The sequence below is a fragment of the Pleurodeles waltl genome, chromosome 8, assembly GCF_031143425.1.
Source record: "Pleurodeles waltl isolate 20211129_DDA chromosome 8, aPleWal1.hap1.20221129, whole genome shotgun sequence".
NCBI classification, from domain to species: domain Eukaryota; kingdom Metazoa; phylum Chordata; class Amphibia; order Caudata; family Salamandridae; genus Pleurodeles; species Pleurodeles waltl.
The window spans coordinates 1489011276-1489032123 of record NC_090447.1 but is presented as its reverse complement, the minus strand read 5'-3'; the positions used below and the strand labels follow the sequence as shown (position 1 = coordinate 1489032123).

Sequence of the window (20848 nt, the reverse complement as noted above, 5' to 3'; positions counted from 1 at the left end):
AGGCCTGTTATGTCACAGGTCCACTACTCACCAAGTTACTCCTGGAGGGAAATCACTTCTCCTTGGCCGGAAAAGTGTGTTAGTGCCATTTTAAACTCTGAAGTCAATTCAATTAAATTCAAAAGGATTTATTGAGCGCCTGGATAAGAGAGGCAGTACTCTGAGCTCTCACTGCCACTTAGGGCAACCGGCAGGTTCATGAATGCACCTCATGGCCAGACAAGCTTCATATTGCTGAAGCTTTTCTTAGACTGCAGTAAACTAGCCTCTGGGTACCCACTGGAAGCGGGGAAGCTGAAGTTGCATCATAGCCCCACAAGCTAGTGTCCTCTGTTGGGCATGACCAGCTTTGCCCTGGATGTCATAGTTGTTTGAACAACATTGTGTTAACTGAACATTGAATACATTAAATGCATTACTTGTACCATGCCGTGTCTCAGTTCTAAATCCTCAGATACCTGCTAGCTTCTTCACTAGCTACCTTGGGAGAGATGAGTGTGAAAGGGGAGCAAATTACTCATCAAAGAGAAGTACAATATTATCTGAGGCACTGGGACACTAGTGGTAAACAACAGTACTCACCACGAATATCGACTGATAGCCAGAAGGCCTACAGAAAATGCCTCACATGTAGTGACCTGATATTAAAATCAAGCCCTTGTGGGTATAAGTTGACATATTTAGTGTCATCTCCTGTACTTACTTGATAGATCATTTTGTACTCTCGCCTAATATGGGTGTTTAACAGGTGTGCTGTTACAGCAGGTGTATGGTCTATTTAGAATACTAGCTGGAAAGATTCACAAATCCTTTTTATCAGGAACTGTGTTGTCTTCTTCTCTTGAGTGTGAAATCCAAATGAATTTCCAGGCCTGATTCATAAAGCACTCTCTGTTGGCAAGTGTACTTCACTAGAGACTTAGGTGTGATTTACTCATGTATTTCAAAAAGTAAAAATAAGCTTTGTGAGTCATGATTAACTCAACTATTAACCGGAAAAGATTCACGATACAGGCCAAATATTTTTTGTCTGAGCACAAAATCTTCTTGCCAATTTTTCAGTTACTCGGCCCTCAAGAGAAGACTGTCATCTGATTACAGATTTCATATTAACGAACCCTCCCAATTATTCCTGAATCCTATTGTTTTCAGCTGTAACTTCCATGCCTTTAGTTACTGCTTTTCACCTAAAAGAAAAGTGGCTCATGCCAGCTTCTCTCGAATTACTGTTATCTAACCTGAATAAAATTAAATTCTGCTTAATTCACTTTTGCTCTAATAGCTCTGCAAGCAATCCGTGTCTACTCCAAGCTCTTAGATGTTTACTAGTCGATGGACACTTGGCAATGCGTTGAAGGTCTAATTGTTCTTTCCTGGAGTTACACAAGACACCTGTTTGGTCTTCTCCTTGACAAGTTCTCAGCTTTTCTATAACTAATTACAACTACTAACCCATATGTTTTCTTCTTATAAGAATTTGCTGTCTTTCTGAAATACCTTTAATATGCTCCTTCTTGATTTGTTTCACACGCTTGTCCTTTGCTTGCTGAAGTTTGCACCAGCGGTCATCCAAACGTTTCACATCTATTTCACGTTGCGAATCCTCACGCTGCTTCAAAAGTTTCTTTAAGACCTCCAATCGCGCCTCCTGTAATCTTCCGGTAATGAGAAAGAGTAGTATATAAACTAAAGTTAACAAAAAAAAATCTGAGAAATTTAAACAACACACTCAAGTCCATTTAATCTTAACACATAAAAATTACATATCTATGCCATACAATATCAACAGTCAAGTTGCCTCTCAGAAGGTGATCAGTCTACACGTTTAGAGTGAAACCTAATAAATCTGTTTTGTAGAACATCACATTTTTCCTCTTGTGCTCATCAGTGATGAAAGTGGAGTGCTTTTTACTGTCCAGTTTATATCACTAGTGATAGAAAGATTCATTATCACCATGAGCCTGACTCTAGGATCCTCTTGCTCAGAAACTTCAGTGAAAGGATGGTCAAATCAATACTAAACCATAAGTGAGGGTAAAAATGCTTCCATCTCAGATCAATGTATCCTAGCCTGCTTAAAACATGCTTGGGTCAGGCTATTATTGAAGAAATCTTCACTGTACCTAATCACAACACAATTTTTTCTCCTATTGCAACTGGCCCTTTTTTTTTTAAAGAGGCTGCTGGGAAAAGTGCTCACACAGGAACTGTCTAGTCATATAGAAAAGTCCGTACATCTTTGAAACTCGGTCAGGCCTGGGAGAGGGACTGATACCACTCTGATGGATGGCATGGAGATTAGAATAATCATAAAAAGGGGACAACCTGTTAATCGTAGGATGCTGTGTATTATAATAAGCTTCTGACTCTTTCTCAGGAAAGTACATGGGACAAAGTTGATAACCTTCTCCTGTTGCAAGGGCTCCAGTTAATGCATATCCGTTTACTTTTTTGTGGTTACATTTACATTGTCCCTGAATTAGATGAATAGGTAGTTGATATGCTTTTGAATTAATTGTTGTGACCATCTGTAGGTAGGATGCTATTAAATGTCTATTGAAACATGTCCTGATAAAGACCCTCATCAAGTTGTTTCCTTTGGATCAAAATGGTGACATCAATATAGTTTTGAACTGTATCAAGATATAATGAACATTTACAGAGGATATTTTTAATATAGGAGTACTTTAATGTAGCTCAACAGCCAAAACATTTGTTTTTCTCCCCATTTTTTGAGATGATGTATGCTTGTTTCACTTATTCCCATCACCTGTGCACTTCGTCAGCACAATATCACTTAGCACATTATGATTGTATCTACTGATATAGAAAAAGACTAAATAAATTGTGTAGCTCATTTGATTTGTCTGAACATTGCGTTATGGATTTCCTGTCTTTTTTTTCTGTTGCATTACAGACTTTTTGGACATTTCAAAACATAAGTAACCAATGGATGTTAGGGAGTGTCTACTGAAAATAGAGGACCAGAGTCATTCATAACTGCTGGTATTGTTGGCTTTGTATATTATTTTTTATGTGGCTACCTATGATATCCTCATATATCGGACAATAGTAGTAGTGGTCTCATGTAGTGTGTGCTGGCGTGTACCACCCAGGTTCTTAGTAAGGTAGTTAACTAATAATTTCATGCAAGGAATTCCATAAGGTTCAACGCTGAATCCAGCATTGTTTTATGTCTATGTCAAACTGCTTCATAGCCTATTGGTGGTGAGAGGTGTGGGGGAAACATAGAAGAGGAATTAACTCAGTCATGAAGGATATGTAGGGGGGGATAGGAGAGAAGTTGAATTTAGAAGGACACGTAATGAACCAGGGAGTGAACATAAACAAACTGAGTAAACTGCACCCCTTGTTAAAGACAGACAACAAGTATAGCAAAAGCCTTAATCAGCATTTAATTAGATTACTGTTTAAAGTATTTATGCAACACTTCAAACAGTAATAAAGTGAGACACAACACAAGACAAATCCCACACTAATTTAGAAAAATAGAGTAAAATATTATAAATTATGTAAGACCAAAATGACCAAAAGCCAATCAGTAGCACCAGAGAAATGCATTTTAAAGTTGTATGGGTAGACAGCACCAAAAAGCACAAAGCACCACCAGCGGTTATCTAGTTATGTCAAACTGGCACAAAGTCACAAATTCAGGCCCACAGCAAGGGAGTGCAGGCTGGCTCATGGACCAAGTTAGGCCTGCTAAGCAAAGCATCCTAAATCCTGTTGGTGAAGCGATGTGGAGTCCCACATTGAGGATGTGTCATGTAACGTGAGTTCTTAGGAGCTGTGAGGCTTTGATGTGAGATCCGGCATCATCGTCAAAAATGCCATCAATGAGGGGCTTGTGATGCAAAGTCCTGCATCGAAGATGCACCACACACCAGCTGTTTCTGCAGATGCTGCAGGGCTTGCAATATGGAGTCCTGCATCATTGTTGAAGAGGCAGTCAACAAGAGGCTTGTGATGCGAAGGCCTGCCCTGATGATGCGTCGCACAGCAGTGGCTCCTGGGAGGCTGTGGGCAGCGATTTGAAGTCCTGCAAAAAGGATGCATCACGAAGTTTGGTGAGGCACCACACAGCAGCACGAATGCGGAGTTTCTATGAGGTAATGCATCTTGATGCATCGGGTTCTGATGGCACCCCAGTTGAGCTGGCAGAGCACCTTCTGGCACACTTCCAAGGGTCCAGGACTGACGTGGCACAACTTGGGAGGGCAGGATTCACAGCTGGCAGAGTCCAGGTGCTGGGTTCAAGATGGAGGAACCCTGTTCTGTCCCCAAGGCTTCTGACCAGGAGGCCAGCCAACCAGCCCTTGGAGTCACTTTGGTGGTCCAGTTCTTCTCACTCAGACAGGGGAACAACAGGGCACCACAGCATGGTAGCAGAGTGGGAATCCCTCTTGCAGCAAAGAAGCACAGCAGTCCTTCTTCTGGGTCTTTCACAGGTCTAGATGGGTACTGAGAGTAGGGCTCGAGGGTCCTTTATTTATACCTGGTGCCCACTTTATAGTAGGAGAAGAGGTGTTGGGTGTCTCCTTCCTCCTTGGCCTGGCCCCAGTATGTCTGGGGACACAAATGACTGGTGACAAACCCTTTGTGAATGTCTTCAGGCAGGGCCCTTCTGATGTGCAAGTGTGGTAGGGGGCAGCTCCTCCCCCTTGTGGAGCCACAGTGGCCCATCCTACCAGCACCCAACTTCCCTTTGTTTCACTGTCTGGGAGTAATACACAAAGACCAACTGGCAGCAACACCTATTTATGTGGTCCAGTAACAGGCTGCAGGCCCCAAATGGGTGGAACACAAAAATGCTAACTTTCTAAAAGTGGCATTTTCAGAATTGTGACTCAAAATTCAATCTCACCATTAAAGAGGGCTTTAAATTACAATTCTTTAGACATCAAACTCAAGCTATTCATCAGCTCCCAATTGAAAGTTTATTACTTATTAAATGTAATAAGGTAACTCAATGTTAGGGCTTGCAGAAGTTAAAAATAAATTTAGACGTTTTTCACAACGAGGACCTCTAAAACTTAAAAGTACATGTCAATTTTTTTTAAATACAGTGCACCCTGCCCTGGCTATTAAGGGCCTACTATAAGGGTACTGTATATGTGTTGTATCGAAAAGGAATGTATGGGCCTAGAAAAATGTTCATTTTGCGAGGTGGAATTGTCAGTTTAAAACTGCACACACAGATTGCAATGGCAGGCCTGAGACATGTTTTATGGGACTACTTAGGTGGCAGCACAATCAGTACTGCAGGCCCACTAGTAGCATTTAATTTACAGGCCCTGAGTACATAGGGAACCACTACACCAGGGGTTTACATATAAATTAAACGTGCCAATTGGGAATAAGCCAATATCATCATGTTTAAAGAAGAGAGCACACGCACTTTATCACTGGAGTGTTAAAGTTTACAGAGTCCTGTGCCCAACAAAAATAAATTGTGCAGAAATAGGAGGGGAGAAGGCAAAAGGTTTGGGGATGACCTTGCAGAAAGGGCCAAGTTCAACAGGTGAAAGGTCGAACTCCAAACATGCTCTTCAAAAAGAAGCCTAATTGGATATGTATGATGGAGAGGGAAATATTGAGCATTCAATACACACTTCAAACTATGCTATAATGAGGGAATGGACTATTAGAGATGAGAGGTTCAAAAAGCATTTCGAATAAAAATGCGGCAGGCAGAAGCAGCAACAAAATTGAATATCCTACTGGAGTCATTCAGAAAGGTAACAGGCTTTGCTTACTGTTCAGATAAGACCATTTTGAATACCTAAAGAACATAATTGCATGTATTGGAAAGATGGTGCACAAGGTCAAAGTGCCGTACACTGTAGCTTTATGTGTTTAATTCAGTCAGAACAGAGAACAGATACTCTGCTGCAGCCATTCTGAAAAATTATAAAATCAATATTGTGGCAGACAGCTCATAAGCACTAACATGTCAGGAAAAAATAATCCAAGTGAGACGGCAAGTGCATACTATTCAAAATTGTTCCAACATAACAGCATTCATGCATATCACAACTGAAAGATTAAACAAAGCCTGACACTGCAAGTGTTTTAAAATCACAGAGTTGATACTGTGATTAGTATACACATTACGAAACTTCTCTCTTTGTTGCTATTGGTTTCTTAATGTAAACTAAAGCAAACCTAAAGGGGAAAGAAGTGTGGAGGGATTCTGCAATGAGCAGAAATAGAGCGAGGTGAAGCTCTTGAGAAGCAGTGTAGGTTCTGGGGTTGGGTAGTTCTATAATGGAATCTTGGCCCAGGGGTTTCCCCAGCATTGAAGTCCTGGAAAACTAAGTGGCTTGTGAGGGGAAAACGCAAAACAAAAAAAGAGTTCAGTAATAAATTGTGGAAGGAGGTAAACAGAATGATGCATTAAGAGCATAACCAGCAAAGCAAAAACTAGGAGCAACTGCCTGAGAAATTGGCAGAAGAGGAGATGAATCATAGTGGCATGACTCACATATCAAGAAGGATCTAAATGAATGTCTTGATTCCTTGAAGCCCTCGCTGCAGACGTCTATCACACAAATGAAAATGAAGTATACTTCCTGGGGTTAAATAAGGCTAAAGGTCACATGATTCAATACAACCAGGAATTAATTTGTGCTCCGCTACAATAAGATTAAAAAAATTTAAGCTGGGGCTAGACTAGCACAGAGATTTGGAAACCTTTGGTAGAAGAACCTAAGACTTAAAGAACTGGTCAAGGACATAGAAGGAACAGACATGAGAGAATCAACAGCTGTTCTCGCAGGTAGGTTCAGACATGCACTTGCAGGGCAGAGCAACAGAGCAGGTACACAGATTTAGTTTTCTGAACAAAAGAGTGAAGATTCCACCTAGAAATTTGACTATGAAGTTGAAAGAGTTCTCAATAAAAGAGAAAATCTTTCAGATCACCGGAGATTCTTGCACAATTGCTTTCCCAAGACAAACCTTCTTGACATTTCATGAAGCATTATCAAAGGTTACAATTTTGGTCTATACCAGAAGCAAAGTGAATTAAAATATATACATACAAACTCATTTGGTATCATGTTCGCTCACAAAAAAAGACCCACCATGACATGTAATTCTAGGGGGGAGTCCGGATCCTAAACATTCAGTAGAAGAAAGTAAAGAAAGATGTGTTAGCAATAATGAGATGATCAATACTATAAGATCGCTGTTTAGAGAAAACATGAGGAGGGGGGCTGCATTAGGAGAGGGAAGATCTGGGGTGGAACACGGGGATCGAAAATAAATAATCTATCATATATAGAAGATTTTCGTCTCCTAAAGTAAGTTAACCTCTGGTTTTAAATGTTAGAATAGGATGATATTATTAATTTGTGACTGAGGTACTTTTGGGGTTTCTGGGCAAAGGGCTGGGGAAGGACAGACAAACAGAAGTTATTTACTTCTGGAAGAATAGTGAAAGTTGAGCTAATCAGTCCTTTCTTGTGGGCTTCTCAGCAGCTCACGTCTTGGATTCCACAGGGATACTCCGTTTGGTGAGAAAATACTTAATTTGCTGGCTGGAGGGGAGTTGAAAGAAGATTGTCTGAGACCAACAGATTCCAGGAATCATTAGCCTACATTCGAATGAGGTAATTAGATCGGTGAAGGCGATGTTACTCATGCAAATTGTAACAATGGTAAAAATAGTCACATGAAACACCTTCTTGAATTCCACAAGAAACTGAAGCCTAGCTTTTTGTGTAGGCCCACCAGCTGCTATGTGTAGATTCACACCGGCCTAGCACGAGGATACCCTCCCATGTGATAGTGAGCTCCACAAGTCTGCATAACATACCATAACATCTACTACAGGCAAATGTGGGCTTAAACAGGCTTCTCAAGATGCACTGCATGCTATAAGGAGGTTAGAATGTGCAACATTTAGAGGGACCTTTGCATTACCCATAAGGACTTCAGTTTCATATCAGATCAGTCCAGATTAAACTCGTTCTAGACTGTATAATTTGGCCAGCATGCCAATGGCCCCCAAGCCAAAGAGTGTCTATTTTACCCTCACAGCAAAGATACAGGATGCAAAAACTCAGCTTGTTTGTAATTAAAAATGCTGTAGCAAGGAAGGATCAGTGAAGGGACTGAGAACTATTGAAATCTAACAAACGTGCAAGGATGAGAAGCAGTTCAGACTCCGATCAGAGACTGAATCCCAGTGTAGAGGCTATACTGGAACTACCAAAAAATAATTTAACAGCAGGAGATAGTAGCAGATTATGACGGCCTTGGAGACAGAACACAAAGAAGTGATTGGGGATGATCTTTCTCAAATTGTTTCTAGCCAGAAGCAAGTTAAAAATACTTTTCTCTGGTTGATTTCAATTTACTCTTAAAGAACATAGCTTTTTATGTGAAAGTGAACATGTTCAAGAGGTTCCTTACGTTCACATAAAAGACAAGGGGCAGATAAACACATCCACAGATAACAACTAGATGTGGGCTGCAAAAACAAAATTAAAACATATATAAACTGAACTTTCTAGCAATGTTAACATACTTCAGCATCTGGTGCCAGGAAAGATACCGTTGAATTATCTGGAATTAAGTGTCCTACCTACCTTTTTTGTCCCATGAGAAAGAAAAAAAGTATTAATGCTTATATAAATCAGATCATTTCAAAAATACCAGGCACAGATGATTCCTTGACATTTTTTTGGAAGCTATGCCAAAAATCTGTGGTCAAATGTATCTATTTTGGGGAAAGGTGAGAGATGTCTCAAACCGTGATTAGGTGATCATGATAGTGATCCCTAGGCTAGGAAAGGATACATTGTGGTGATTCTGATGTCAACCAACAGTGCACGAGCCTGAATGACATCACACTTCATGCAAAGAGCTCAGCTACCAGATTTGAAACTCTTTCTTTGATTGTGAATGAAAGGCATGTTGTATTTGTAGGGACAAACTGGTCATAGATAATGTACATACAATATTAAATCTAATTTATAGCATCAAAATACATTGGACCTCCCATGTTCTGGTTTACACTGACTTAGGAAAGTCATTTAATATTGCTCAGTGGATGTGCTGCAGCCAAGCTTTGGATTTTTCAGGTCTATCTTTCCAATTGTGATTCTTGCATAGGGGGCCCAACAAAACTTATCTTTGTGGCTGTTTCTGTTTGCTGCAGCAACAGAAACAGTACCATAATACATCAATGATAATTGTAGGCATTGTTGGTTAAGGTTTTATGTGAAAAGGAATCAGTGTGTCTTTTTTGTCTTAGTGGTTACTGAATCAAACCAAAGTACATGCTTCACCAAATGCATGAATTAACTGTTTTCAAAAAAGCGTCCAGATTAAGGTCTATTTGGAGAAGTATGAGTACCTTAACATGAGTGTAAAGATCAATATTCCTGCAAATGCAGTCAGCTTTAACGCCTCGCCTCACTGTTACAAGATTCTGAATTTACCTGTGACCACAGGTAATTGGCCTCACATTTGTTACTTTCCTAGTACGTGATTCAAGAACAATAGGGATACTCCAACAGTGCACACCATTTATAAAGGAGCAGAATACCCCCTCTTTGCCAGGCAGTGATTCTAAAGTCACAGTGTAGATCATTGTAACTGCATCCTGAAGAGAGCCGTCTTTCTCTCTCTCCTCTCAGTAACATATGTCATGTCTTGTATAATTATGGCCCTACATTCCCACCTGATTGCATAGTGGCCATTTGCTGCTGTGCATCATGGCAACATACACAATGTGAGCCTCTTCAGGTAGTAGTCCCTGTTAACTTCTTTGGGACACACACTTTTTGACAATATCTAGACCAAGATCTCATTTTCTGCAAGCTTCTCTGCCTAGTTCTGTCTTGTTCAATGAGAGGACAAAGGCCTGGACAAAGCCTGTGAAAATGAATACTGCTACTGTTTTTTTTTGTTTTAAACACAGCAAAACTCTGAATGTGTCCCAGGCTTTATGCGCATGCCCCCAACTTTGGCTAAATACTGGTACTCTAAAGGTAGAATATCAACACTCTAGACTTTGGAGAAAGTTCTACAGGACAACCAAGAGAGCTGCTTTCAGGACAAGACTGTCACTGATCTACCTGAGGCTAGACAAAGCCTTATGATCTTTAAGAAGTACCCATGTGTGGTCCTTCAGATTAACTGCGGAAATTGTTATGTGAGCCCATCTGTACATCCAGGACAAATTTGAAGCCCTCAATAGGATTAGTGCCTCCTCCACAAAACCTGCTACTATCCTTATTGCTTTAGAGAAAAACTGATCTGGTATTTAGCTCGGTTCATATATTTTGGCTTGCATCCACATCATATCTTCCCAATAAATGTTTAGGTACCAGCTACTTTCATAACTATATCCATCCCCTTAAAGCCCAGAGCTCTATGTGAGAAAATAAAACATTACTTACTTATGAATACTTACTGGAGCCGCAAGTGTAAAATTATTTCTTCCTGTGCTCAGGGATGCAGGACCACTGCTGTCATAACTTCATAGATATATAATCCAATGGAGGGGAACATTTTCAGAAAAAGTCCAATGCATGTCACCTTTATAAAATAAACCAGGTGCCATTTACTGAATTTTTTCTCTCTTAGGTAGCCATATTAAAACCTACTTTGTAGTATCTTACTGAAAAATGCATCCCTTACAATTAATGATGGAATGCTCCACTACATGGCCTCCAGGACTCCAGACTGGCACCCCATCGGAGCATCCTACATGCCACAGCACATCTCATCTTGGCCATAAAGAAATATGAACACATCATCCCCATTGTGATGGCACTCCATTAGCTCCCCATGCCACCCAGTACCATCTTCAAAACCAGTTGCATCATTGACAAAGCTGTCATAATCAGCAACCCCGCTTACCTTGCAGACAAGCTCACAATCTCTGGTGGTTTCTGGCACACCCACAGGCAGGACATCATCAGACTGCAGATCAAAAAGTGTAAAAAATAAAAAACCAAGACAACTGGATGCGTCTATGCACCTAGTATTTGAAGCAACATCTCCATTTCCATCAGGACTGACACAATGTTGCTCCAATTGAGGAAAGAGTTGATGATTCGTCTCTTTAAAGAACACTACATCACAATGCGTTAACCATCCACGACTCCGCCTCCTGTCCTATTACTCGCTAACTTTAAGCTTTCCTTTAACCATGTTCAGCTGCCTTTTGGGTAGGTTTGCGCTACAGATGCCCATGCGCAATGGAACTGAAGAGGAGGAGTCACTTGATCCCGTGACTCGAAAAGACTTCTGCGAAGAAAAACAACTTGTAACACTCCGAGCCCAACACTAAATGTTGGAATCCATATGCACAGCATGTGTAGCTGCAGCTACACATGCCATTGAACATAACATATAAATATAAACATACAATATAGACTCAAACTTTCGCATTACTGTAGAGAAAAAATAAAGAAAAGGGGTGCTTGAAGGCTAAGGGTGCATTAGGTCAAAAAGAACATACTGATTCTTTATGGAGCTGGCAGCTTCCGTCTCTCAGCATGCCTGGTACTGGCCGTTTGCCTCACAGATTCATTTTGTTTCCGGTTCGTGCTGACTGGATCCTAGAACCTTTCAGGGAGGTTTTCTGCTTGCTTGTTTTAAAGGTCTTTTCACATTTTCCACAACCATCTGTGAAGATTTTCCACTTTTAATGCCTTTACTATTCGTGAAGTGCCTTTCCCTTGGCAGGAAGAAGGTTGCCACAGAACCTTATTCTGTGGGTGGTCCATCTATCATCTTCCCACTCGGTGTTCAGTTGCAAGTTCTGTCAGAAAGTTAAACAGAAGTGTTCCAGGGTACCCACTCACTGGTGGGAATTTTCCTACATTTATGACTCAGTGAGGATACTACAATGCAAATTTAATAACTACAGCCACTGTCTTAAGCCTTGGCGCCATCTTTAAAGTACATCTAGATAGGAGAGAATACAGTTTAAGTATAGACATATCTATAAAGAAACCACATCTGCCCTAGATTATTTTACATTTATTAATAACCTTTTATGGTAGCAGAAGAGTTTAGGTCCTATAAAATGAGTGTTAGGAATTTAAATGCGTTTCAAGGAACATGCCTTTTTAATGCAGTGTAGTAGTAATAGACTAACTATAATAGGGTGTAGGAAGCTGGTTCTCATTATGGTACACTAAAAATAAGTACACTGTGGTGCAGAAAGTCCAGTGGATCCCCAATTGGTTTGCAGAGGCAAAAGAAGATAGTACTAATGCTCTATTTTTGTGATAATGTGGGCAAACAATTAGGCTTATCAGAGGATAGTGCTAAGCATCTGTTGTACACACACAGACCAAATTAGAAAAATAAAACTTTTTTTGTATACACTTTAAAACCAAGAACTTTGTTACTAGGTAAGCACATTTTTAAGTATAAATTCTTTTCACTTGCAAAAGTGGACATAGTACATTTTTCAGAGTTCTTCAATGTTACCCTATGGGATGAAAAACAGGTTCAGCAAACAGGTACTGTATGACGACTTACTGGACCAATCTCTGAGACTTAAGGGGAGTATCGGGCAAGGCTCATGACCACACCAACAGGTCACTCCAGGCAGCACTGGGGCAGCCAGATGCAGAGGTGTAGTCGGTGTTAGGTGCCCAATGTAGTTCAATCGGGATTGGTCTCCATGGAAATAGGCTGCAGGCTCTAGCTAGGAAGCTAGTTGGGGAAAACCAACAGGCAGGCAACAGGTGTGGGTGCTCGGGGACATAGGTCCACCTTTGGTCCTCTTCACCAAGGCCCAGGGGCGACGGATGCAAGGATGTCCTTTGGCGTCGGGTTTCTGTGTCTGGGAGCACTCACGGTTGAGGGGTCCTGTGGTCTGAGGCTGCAGGCGTCGTCGGGGAGCCCAAGAGGGGTGAAACCACAGTGGACTCGAGCTCAGGAGAGCTGAGGGGCATTGTAGACACCAGGGGTCCACTTCAACCTGGGCTGTGGGCAACGGATGCGGTGGTTGCTTCAGGGGTTGGGTTTTTCTCACCACAGAGTCTGCAGGAGAGGGGGCCTGCATGCAGTGGCTGCAGGTGACTTCATGGAGTCAAGGAGGGGTGAAACCATAGTGGACTCAGGCTCCGGGGAGCTGGGTAACCTTATTGGCACAGGAGATCCACTCCAACTCGTGTTGGTGACGGTGGGGTGCAGTGGTGACTTCAGGTGTCAGGTCCCTGCGGTTCTGGAGGCTGCAGAATCCTTATTTCTGAGTTTTTTGGGGAGTAGGTCCACTGCTCACTGAAGTGAGTCTTTTTCGAAGGCAGGCCTCCTGAGTTTCTGGAGGCTCAGCTGCAGGACAAATCAACTTTTGGTGCAGGGTCTGTCAAGGGTTGCAGACAGGCCAGCAGGGTTGGTACTAGGTCAGCTGCTTCTTTTCTCCTCTTCTGCTGATGTGATTCTTCAGTGACCTTGGGCTTCTTAGGTCGTCAGGTTCTGAGGTCTTGGATTCAGGGCTGCCACATAAGTACTCAATTTACGGGCACTACAGGGAGTGACAGGTGGCAGCCCATGGGTTGCCCACCTTTAGGGTGACTACATCCTCTGTATAACCATTTCCGTTGGGAAGTGGGCATAACCCTGACCCTAGAGGTCTAATTCCATCCAAAACAAGATGGAGGAATTTTAAAAGTGGTGTCCACTTCAGCTCGTCCACTTTAGGAGTGGGACTGGCATTATGTGGGCACACCTCCTAATCTAACTAATTTTCTTGTCTGTCTTGCCAGCAAGAAGTGGGGTCAGGACAGGGGGTTGGACATCTCCGTCATCTGGAGAAACCTGGGATACATTACAAAAGTTGTTAGGCCTTTGAAGCTTCCCACCCTTGAATGTCCATCCTACCTGCAAGAGGTGTCAACACCTCCCACATAGTGCAGGCTTTTCTCTCTGGCCTTAGAGAGCGCTGTCTCTCACCTTAATGGGTCAGAAAATAGGCTAAGGTGGCTGAACTGGTCAGGACCAGTCAGTCAACACGCTAGGAGTGGGTCGGTTTCCAGGGGACACCTTTAGGGTGCCCTCTGGGTGCATGTATTGGTAAATCCAACACTGGCATCAGTGTGCGTTCGTCAATACGAGATGTTTGATACCAAACATCCTTATCTTCCGTGAAGCCATCATGTCACTGGGGAAGTCGTATTGACCAGTGTCCAGCACACACATTTAAAATGGCTTCCCTGGTCACTTATTATGTCTGAGAATTGACAAAGACAAAGCAAGGGCATATCTGCTCGTGCAGATATGCCCTCACATGGAATATAATGCACCCTGCTTTAGGGCAGCAAGGCCTGCAAGAGGGGTGACTTACATATATTTCACGGAAAACTTAGGGGATATTGCACACAGGCTGTGTGCCACGTCGTGGTTTCACTTTTGTCTGCACCAGGACACGCAGCCTGCAATGGCAGCCTGTCATGTGCTTGGTGAGGGGTCCCTTAGGGTGGCACAATTCATGCTGCAGCCCTTAGAGACTTCCTTTAGTCCCCAGGCCCTAGGTACCATGGGTATCATTTAATAGGTACTTATAGAGCGTGCTAAAGGTTTTGAAAATTAAGGAAACGACTGCGCAGTTTTGGGAAATAGATCTGGCACTGAGGGCCTGATTTACAGGAACCTAGTGTACTTTCAGTCACAATTACATCAGATACCAGGCAAAAGGTAGGGGGCAACCATGTCAAAAAGGGGCATTTTCCTATATAGGGGCTATTATCCCTCCCACCCTACATGAAACCCCATGACCCCTCAGCTTCCCACCTTCTCCAAGGTGTCACTTCGAACCTGCTCTCAGCCACCATTTCAGTGCCCATTGGGTCCCTGTAATGCTACAGGTGGTCCAGTTGATTACTAGCTTCTAGTCCTTGAATGTCAGGCCACATCACTGTTCTACCACAGCATGAGCTTGCTGCCTAACCTTCTTCCAAGTCATTACCAGACCCTGACCAGTCTCCATCCAGTTCAGTCCTCTTCCACTCTGTGCATGAGCACTTGGGTTGAAACAGATTTACAGAATCAGACACTTTATCCTCCATTGTGGTATGGTCACTCCTACATCCACAGTTGAAGCACCTTCAGTCATATTTTAAAAGATGTAACGTTAAAGCTAGTGCTGTCAATTTGGTACTGGACCTCACACTGGAAAGCTCATCTGTTTTCTTTTCATTTAGGGTGGCATCACTTGTTTCAAAGCTTTTCTTTTTGACAGGTTTGCCTAAGCAACTTCAAGAAGTAAGAGTGCACTATTTAAAAACATGGTGCCCATTATGTCATCATATCTCTGATAGCGTCCTAATTGTATGAAGACATTTTTGTCACTATGTCTATTGATCTTTATTCTTTGCTGGTAAGTCTTGTTCCCACTTAATGGACCCTTTCTGACCCCACTTTTGCTCCCTTGTCAAGATTCAATATGTGAGAAAAGAGTAATTGGAGGAGCTCAACCTTGGTCCTGCCTTCTGCCTCTTCTTTTAAGTTACAGGCTCTACTTATACTTTTACTACTCGTCTTGTTTTGCAAGTCCTTACATCACTTTCATTTTCACAGAAACCTCCAGGTTTTGTATGTTCACTTGATATTCCATAATCCTTTTCCTCTTTAAGCCAGAATAGCACTTCACTGTTGTTACTGCTCTCAGGAACTATTTAGGATGTCCCATTCCACCTTAAAGGTCCTCGTCCATTCATCTTGGAAACCTGGCTAGTCCAGCTTTTAAATCTTCTTTGGTAAAAACAAGCTTTTTGTTTCTTACCGCCATGTTATTGATCTCTTCGAACCCCTCCCAGGTTATATTGGTCTGTTACAAGGCTTTTCGATGCTTCATCTGGTCATCAAATGACTTCAACCAACTAGAGAATGGATAACCTCCTGAGACACCAACACAGTGTTGGGAAGGTCAGTTTAGGCTCTTTATACCAAGCTATTACCAACAATACTTTTCAAATGGCTTGGGTTAAATTAGGTTGTAAGAAATTGGGTTATTAGGTGAGAGGGATGGAAGCCCCACTCAAATACTAAATATCATTCTTGTCAGGTTGAATCGCAAAAGTCACTAAATAAACCTGTGCTTAACACTCTGGTCACTTAGAACAAAAGCAGAAAGGCTTAACTTTAAGGCAATGTGTGAAATATTTATGCAGCACACAAACAGGATTTGTCAGCATGAGGAGCAGGCGCGCATCACAGACATTCACTGGTGTAGCGTGAAGAGTCAGAGGCCGCTAGGACGTGTGTTGGCAGTCAACACAGCTGACACTGTCCTTGGGAAGTGCAGGTCTCATTGGACCCTCGCGTTGGCAGCTGTTGCAGACAGTCGCTGTTGGCATGAAGTGTATGTCTTGCTGAGTTTTGTGTTGGCCATCATCGCATTAGTCGATGCATAGCAAGAAGAGGTCACTTCACAGTCATGAGAAGCCCAAACTTCTGAATCTTCACCTTTGCTTCAGGAGGAGTCCACTTTGATGCCAGTCAAGGGTTCAGGACTGGGGGGGAGGAGGTGGGGGAAGTGCTCCTCTTGGGTATCAGGACTCACTCCTGCAGAGGCCAGCAGCAGGGATTAGGCAGGTCCAAGCATGTCCAGGTGGTGCTAGTCAGCTACGCAGTTGCAGGAAGGAGCCTGGAAGATTGCTGTGTCTCTTTAACTGGAACAGGAGGTCCCTTGGAGTCACATTTGGGGAGCCTGGGTTCACTATAGCAACACAAGATGTGGGACAGAATGCTGAACATTGTCAAACATTCATCACAACCACAAATCTGGGTTTAACCTATTGTTTTTTGCTCACCACACCATGCCAGTTTTGACCCAGTGATATGCAAATCAGTATTGGCCCTGCTCCCCATGGGAACAGTTCAGACCAAACTGCCAGGCCAGGTCCTCCTAGGACTGAAAACAAGCGTCCTGGGACCAGTTTCGGGGTATCACCCCTCATCAGCCAGGCTAGCTTGAATCCAGTGGCACAGTGAGACCATAAGTCTGTGCATACCCTTCCCACTTAGGACAACTATAGCAACACAAAAAGATGATGAAGGAATGCCGAACATTGTCAAACTTTCAGCCCCAGACAAAGATCTGAGTTTAATCCATTGTTTGTTTTGCTCACCGTGCCTCCCCAGCTTGGACTCAGTCAAATGCAGATCAGTCTTGACCCTGCTCCCCATGGGAACAGTCCAGCCCGAACTACCAGGCCAGTCCCCCCACCCCTTGGACTGGAAACAAGCATCCTGGGACCGGTTTTGAGGTATCACCCCTCATCAATCAGGCTAGCTTGTATCCAGAGGCAAAGTGAGCACAGGACCCACGTCTGGGCACATCCTGGGTTCAAGGCAAGCAGGCCTAATCTTCCTTCTTCAGACAGCAGGGCCGTCATTCTTCTGAATCTTCCACAGGTCCTGGTTCTGATAAGAGGTTCTGAAGGTACCATTTTTATATCTGGTGCCAGTCTTCATGTGAGGAATTCCCTAGCCTACCCATAAAACTGGTTCTGGTCAATTCTTGCGCTCATCCTGGCTCCTAACTGTCTAATGTGACAAAGGCAAAGGTAGGCCTGGCACTAGATTCCTTTGTGTGTGCTGCAGGCAGGGCTCTTTGACGTGGAATCAGGGCCGGGAACAACTCTCCTTCAGAAAACCTATCAAGAAGATCTTCTCCCCTCACACCTAGGCCTTCGTTTTTCCCATGTCTGGAAGCATATAACAGGAGAGACATTCGCAGTCATGTGACCCTAGACACTGACAGGAAGGCACAGTTGGTTTGGGAAGCAAAATGACAACTTTCTATAAGTGGCATTTTAAAAATTGTAATTTAAAATCTGACTTCACCATTAAAGACTATTTTATAACAGAATTCATTGGAATGGAAAGAACATTGTTCTATGTGGACCAAAATGAAATTAGCACTCATTAAGAGTAATAAGGCAGCCCAGATTTAGTCTATCAGAGGGACAGTCTTATAACAGGTGCAAAAGGTTTTAGGATTTTTTCAGTGTGAGGATATGTAAATGTAACCCCCACATGTTCCACTTTTTAAATATCATGCACCCTGCCTAATGAGTGGGTAGGGCCTACCTTAGGAGTGACTTAAAAATATTAGAAATTAAGGTTTAGACCTGGGAAAAAGTTTATTTTGCCTGGTCAAAATTGCATTATAGGCTGCTGTGGCATACCAGAGACATGTTTTAAAAGGCTATTTTAGTGGGGGGCACAATGAGTACTGCAGCCCACTAATAGCATTTAATTAACAGACCTTGGGTGCATGCAGTACTATGTATATTAAATGGAAAAATCAGGTAAAGACCAATGTTTTAGGGAACAGGGCAGAAACACTTTACTACTAATTAGCAGGGAAACAGTGCACAGAGTCCTAAATGCCAACAAATAAACAGGTTCAACAAAGAAAGACAAAGGAAGGCAAAAATCTGTGGTGACCCTGCACAGAGAGCGGTCTAAGAGAGGGGTAATCCCTCCAATATGTACAGCTTTCTGAATGGTTGGGATTTACAAACTAACATACACAGGTTTTGAGTGGCACCCTTAAGCACTCAGATTGGCAAATGCAAAGAGTGGGGAGGTTTGGGTCCAGCAACTGCAAGTCCCCTCAGTAATCCCTCCGCCTATTCTTGGTGTATGACCCCTACAATGTGAGGGATGCAGGTGGGGGCAGTCTATTAGTGCTTTTAGGGTCAGTGTGATCCCTCATGGTCTGGGGCTTTTCATTACAGTCATCATCATCCAGTCCAGGAAAACAATCCTACCATTAAGGATGTCATTGGATCTGTTTCCATTGTTAGCACTCGGAGGGATTCCACAACGAAACAGAGCTGGTCCCTCAAAGCAGGGAATCTTATCAGGCTTCAACCTCCACTTGGGGCCAGTACAGATCAAGACAAGCAGCGGCGGGGGAGTACCAGTGAACCACCCCTTCATGCAATGCTGAGTGATCTTGTCTATGAAGGTAAGGGTAGAGATGTATAAATACAACAACCATCTCATAAGCAAAGCCTCATCATCAGAGCAGTACTCCCCTAGTTACCACTTCCCATGAGGGTCACAGCCTGCCTCAGCTGTCGGAGACACCAGGTGGATCAAATGTTTCCCATGACTGCATGTCTAGCCAACTTTTCTTTACACAGATCTGGACCCTTCAGGTGCACTATAATTTTCTCTCAGCTGTGCTTGTAGGAGTGCGCTAATCTGTTCATTTATTCCAAATCTGGGCACAGCTACCATCTTTATTTTAGAAGGTGGGGTGCTAGCGACGCCACATCTCAGGTACTTAGACTGCTAGCCTATATTTGTAAGGGTTTAAATACCCCACTTCATTAAACATCAATTATCCTTTCAAGTTTGGGTATCATTCTACCAGTAGCAAAGTCAAAAGAACAGTTTTGTTATCCTCTGCCCCAAAACACATTAAAAGACTGGTTGGGTCGTAAAGGCAGCTGTGTAGCATTTTAATACCCAACATCATCCTTAAGGATTCTAACACTACTGCCTTCCCTCATTTATCTTTGAAATCTGAAACTTGGGTTGACTCCATTGTTATAACATTGTTTTAGATTTTAAATATGGAACACATACATGTTTCTTTAAGTTATACTATATTTTGCAAATTTGTAAGTTTGCTTCTCAGAGTTTGGGTCTGTTGTGTTGTGAATTCACTCTGAACAACTTCATCCCTTAGTGAAAAAAAGACTTAAGTTATTATTGCCAACCTCACAATGAAGCTCCTAAAAGGAAAATGTTTTATTTTTGTGGAACACAGATCTTTTCAACACTTTCTGAACAAAATCATTTGGTAGGATATCAGGAAGTACTATGTATTGGTCTACCAGGATGATAGTCCCATCTCCCCTGAGCCTCTTCCACTTTACAATGCTTCTGAAGTAGGTTGCAAACAGAAAAAGAGACAACTAAAAGGTTTTGTATGCCCTTCCTTCCCCAGAAGGCCTGTATAGTACACTGGTTCTAGTAAGCGGTCACAAAATTGACATCTCAAAAGTCAGCCTTTGATTACAAGGTTGTTGAAGGTAATAATTTGACAACACATCCGAAGAGCAAACTTTGCTCTTCCACTACAGTATGGTCTTCATGATCTATACCTTACGCCAAGTCCAAATATGTGGAAATCCCTTACCTACATAGCAATGAAGTTAAAAAAACACAAAAATAAAAAAACTGAGTTCTTCAGATCTGGTATCTTCTTCATCCATGTGTTATATTTTCCTATTTCAGCTTCGGAGCCTCTTCCTACAGTACATTTATTTGTGTGCTCATTATCATTTACATATGTTTTTGCACAGTAACCATTTTCTATTTTGTTTCTATGTATTCACAGTTTAACAATGTCTTTTTATTGTTTGATACAGTATCAATAGTTCATATACTATATATTCATGAGGGGTGATATTTGGAAAGAAACACAATGGGGTTAATTACGAGTTTGGCGGATGGAAAACTCTGTCCGCTAAACTCCCAACAGGGTGGCTGTCGCCTACACGCAGCGACCTCCCAGTCAGAGGTATTATGGATTTCCTGCTAGGTTGGTGGGCGGAAACGTAGGTTTGGCCTAGCAGGAAACAGGTTACAGCATTGTCTCTGGCTCGTAATTGAGCTGACGGCAATACTATCGCCTGCAGGGTGCAACGCAGACAGTGAACATTGCGACAGTGCTGGCCAGGGGGGCCTCGGCACTGCCCATGCCAACTGCACTCGTACACTCGTAATAAGCCCCAATAGCTTTAGATTCATATGCAAGGGAATTCACGTTTCCGTTTAGGCTAATTTTTCTGAAAATATAACCTGTGAAAACGCCTCTGTGGGAAAG

At 42.5% G+C, this 20848-nt stretch overlaps 1 protein-coding gene across 2 annotated transcripts in view; it reads right to left on the bottom strand.

Annotated features, from left to right (window-relative positions):
- The window catches only part of CFAP91 (cilia and flagella associated protein 91), a 353091-nt gene that overhangs the window by 134089 nt on the left and 198154 nt on the right, over positions 1 to 20848 (bottom strand). For both annotated transcript variants that reach the window (XM_069202687.1, XM_069202688.1), the window contains exon 8: positions 1498 to 1655. In XM_069202687.1, coding sequence (XP_069058788.1) covers positions 1498 to 1655 — 158 coding nt within the window. The remainder of the gene's footprint in view (positions 1 to 1497; positions 1656 to 20848) is intronic.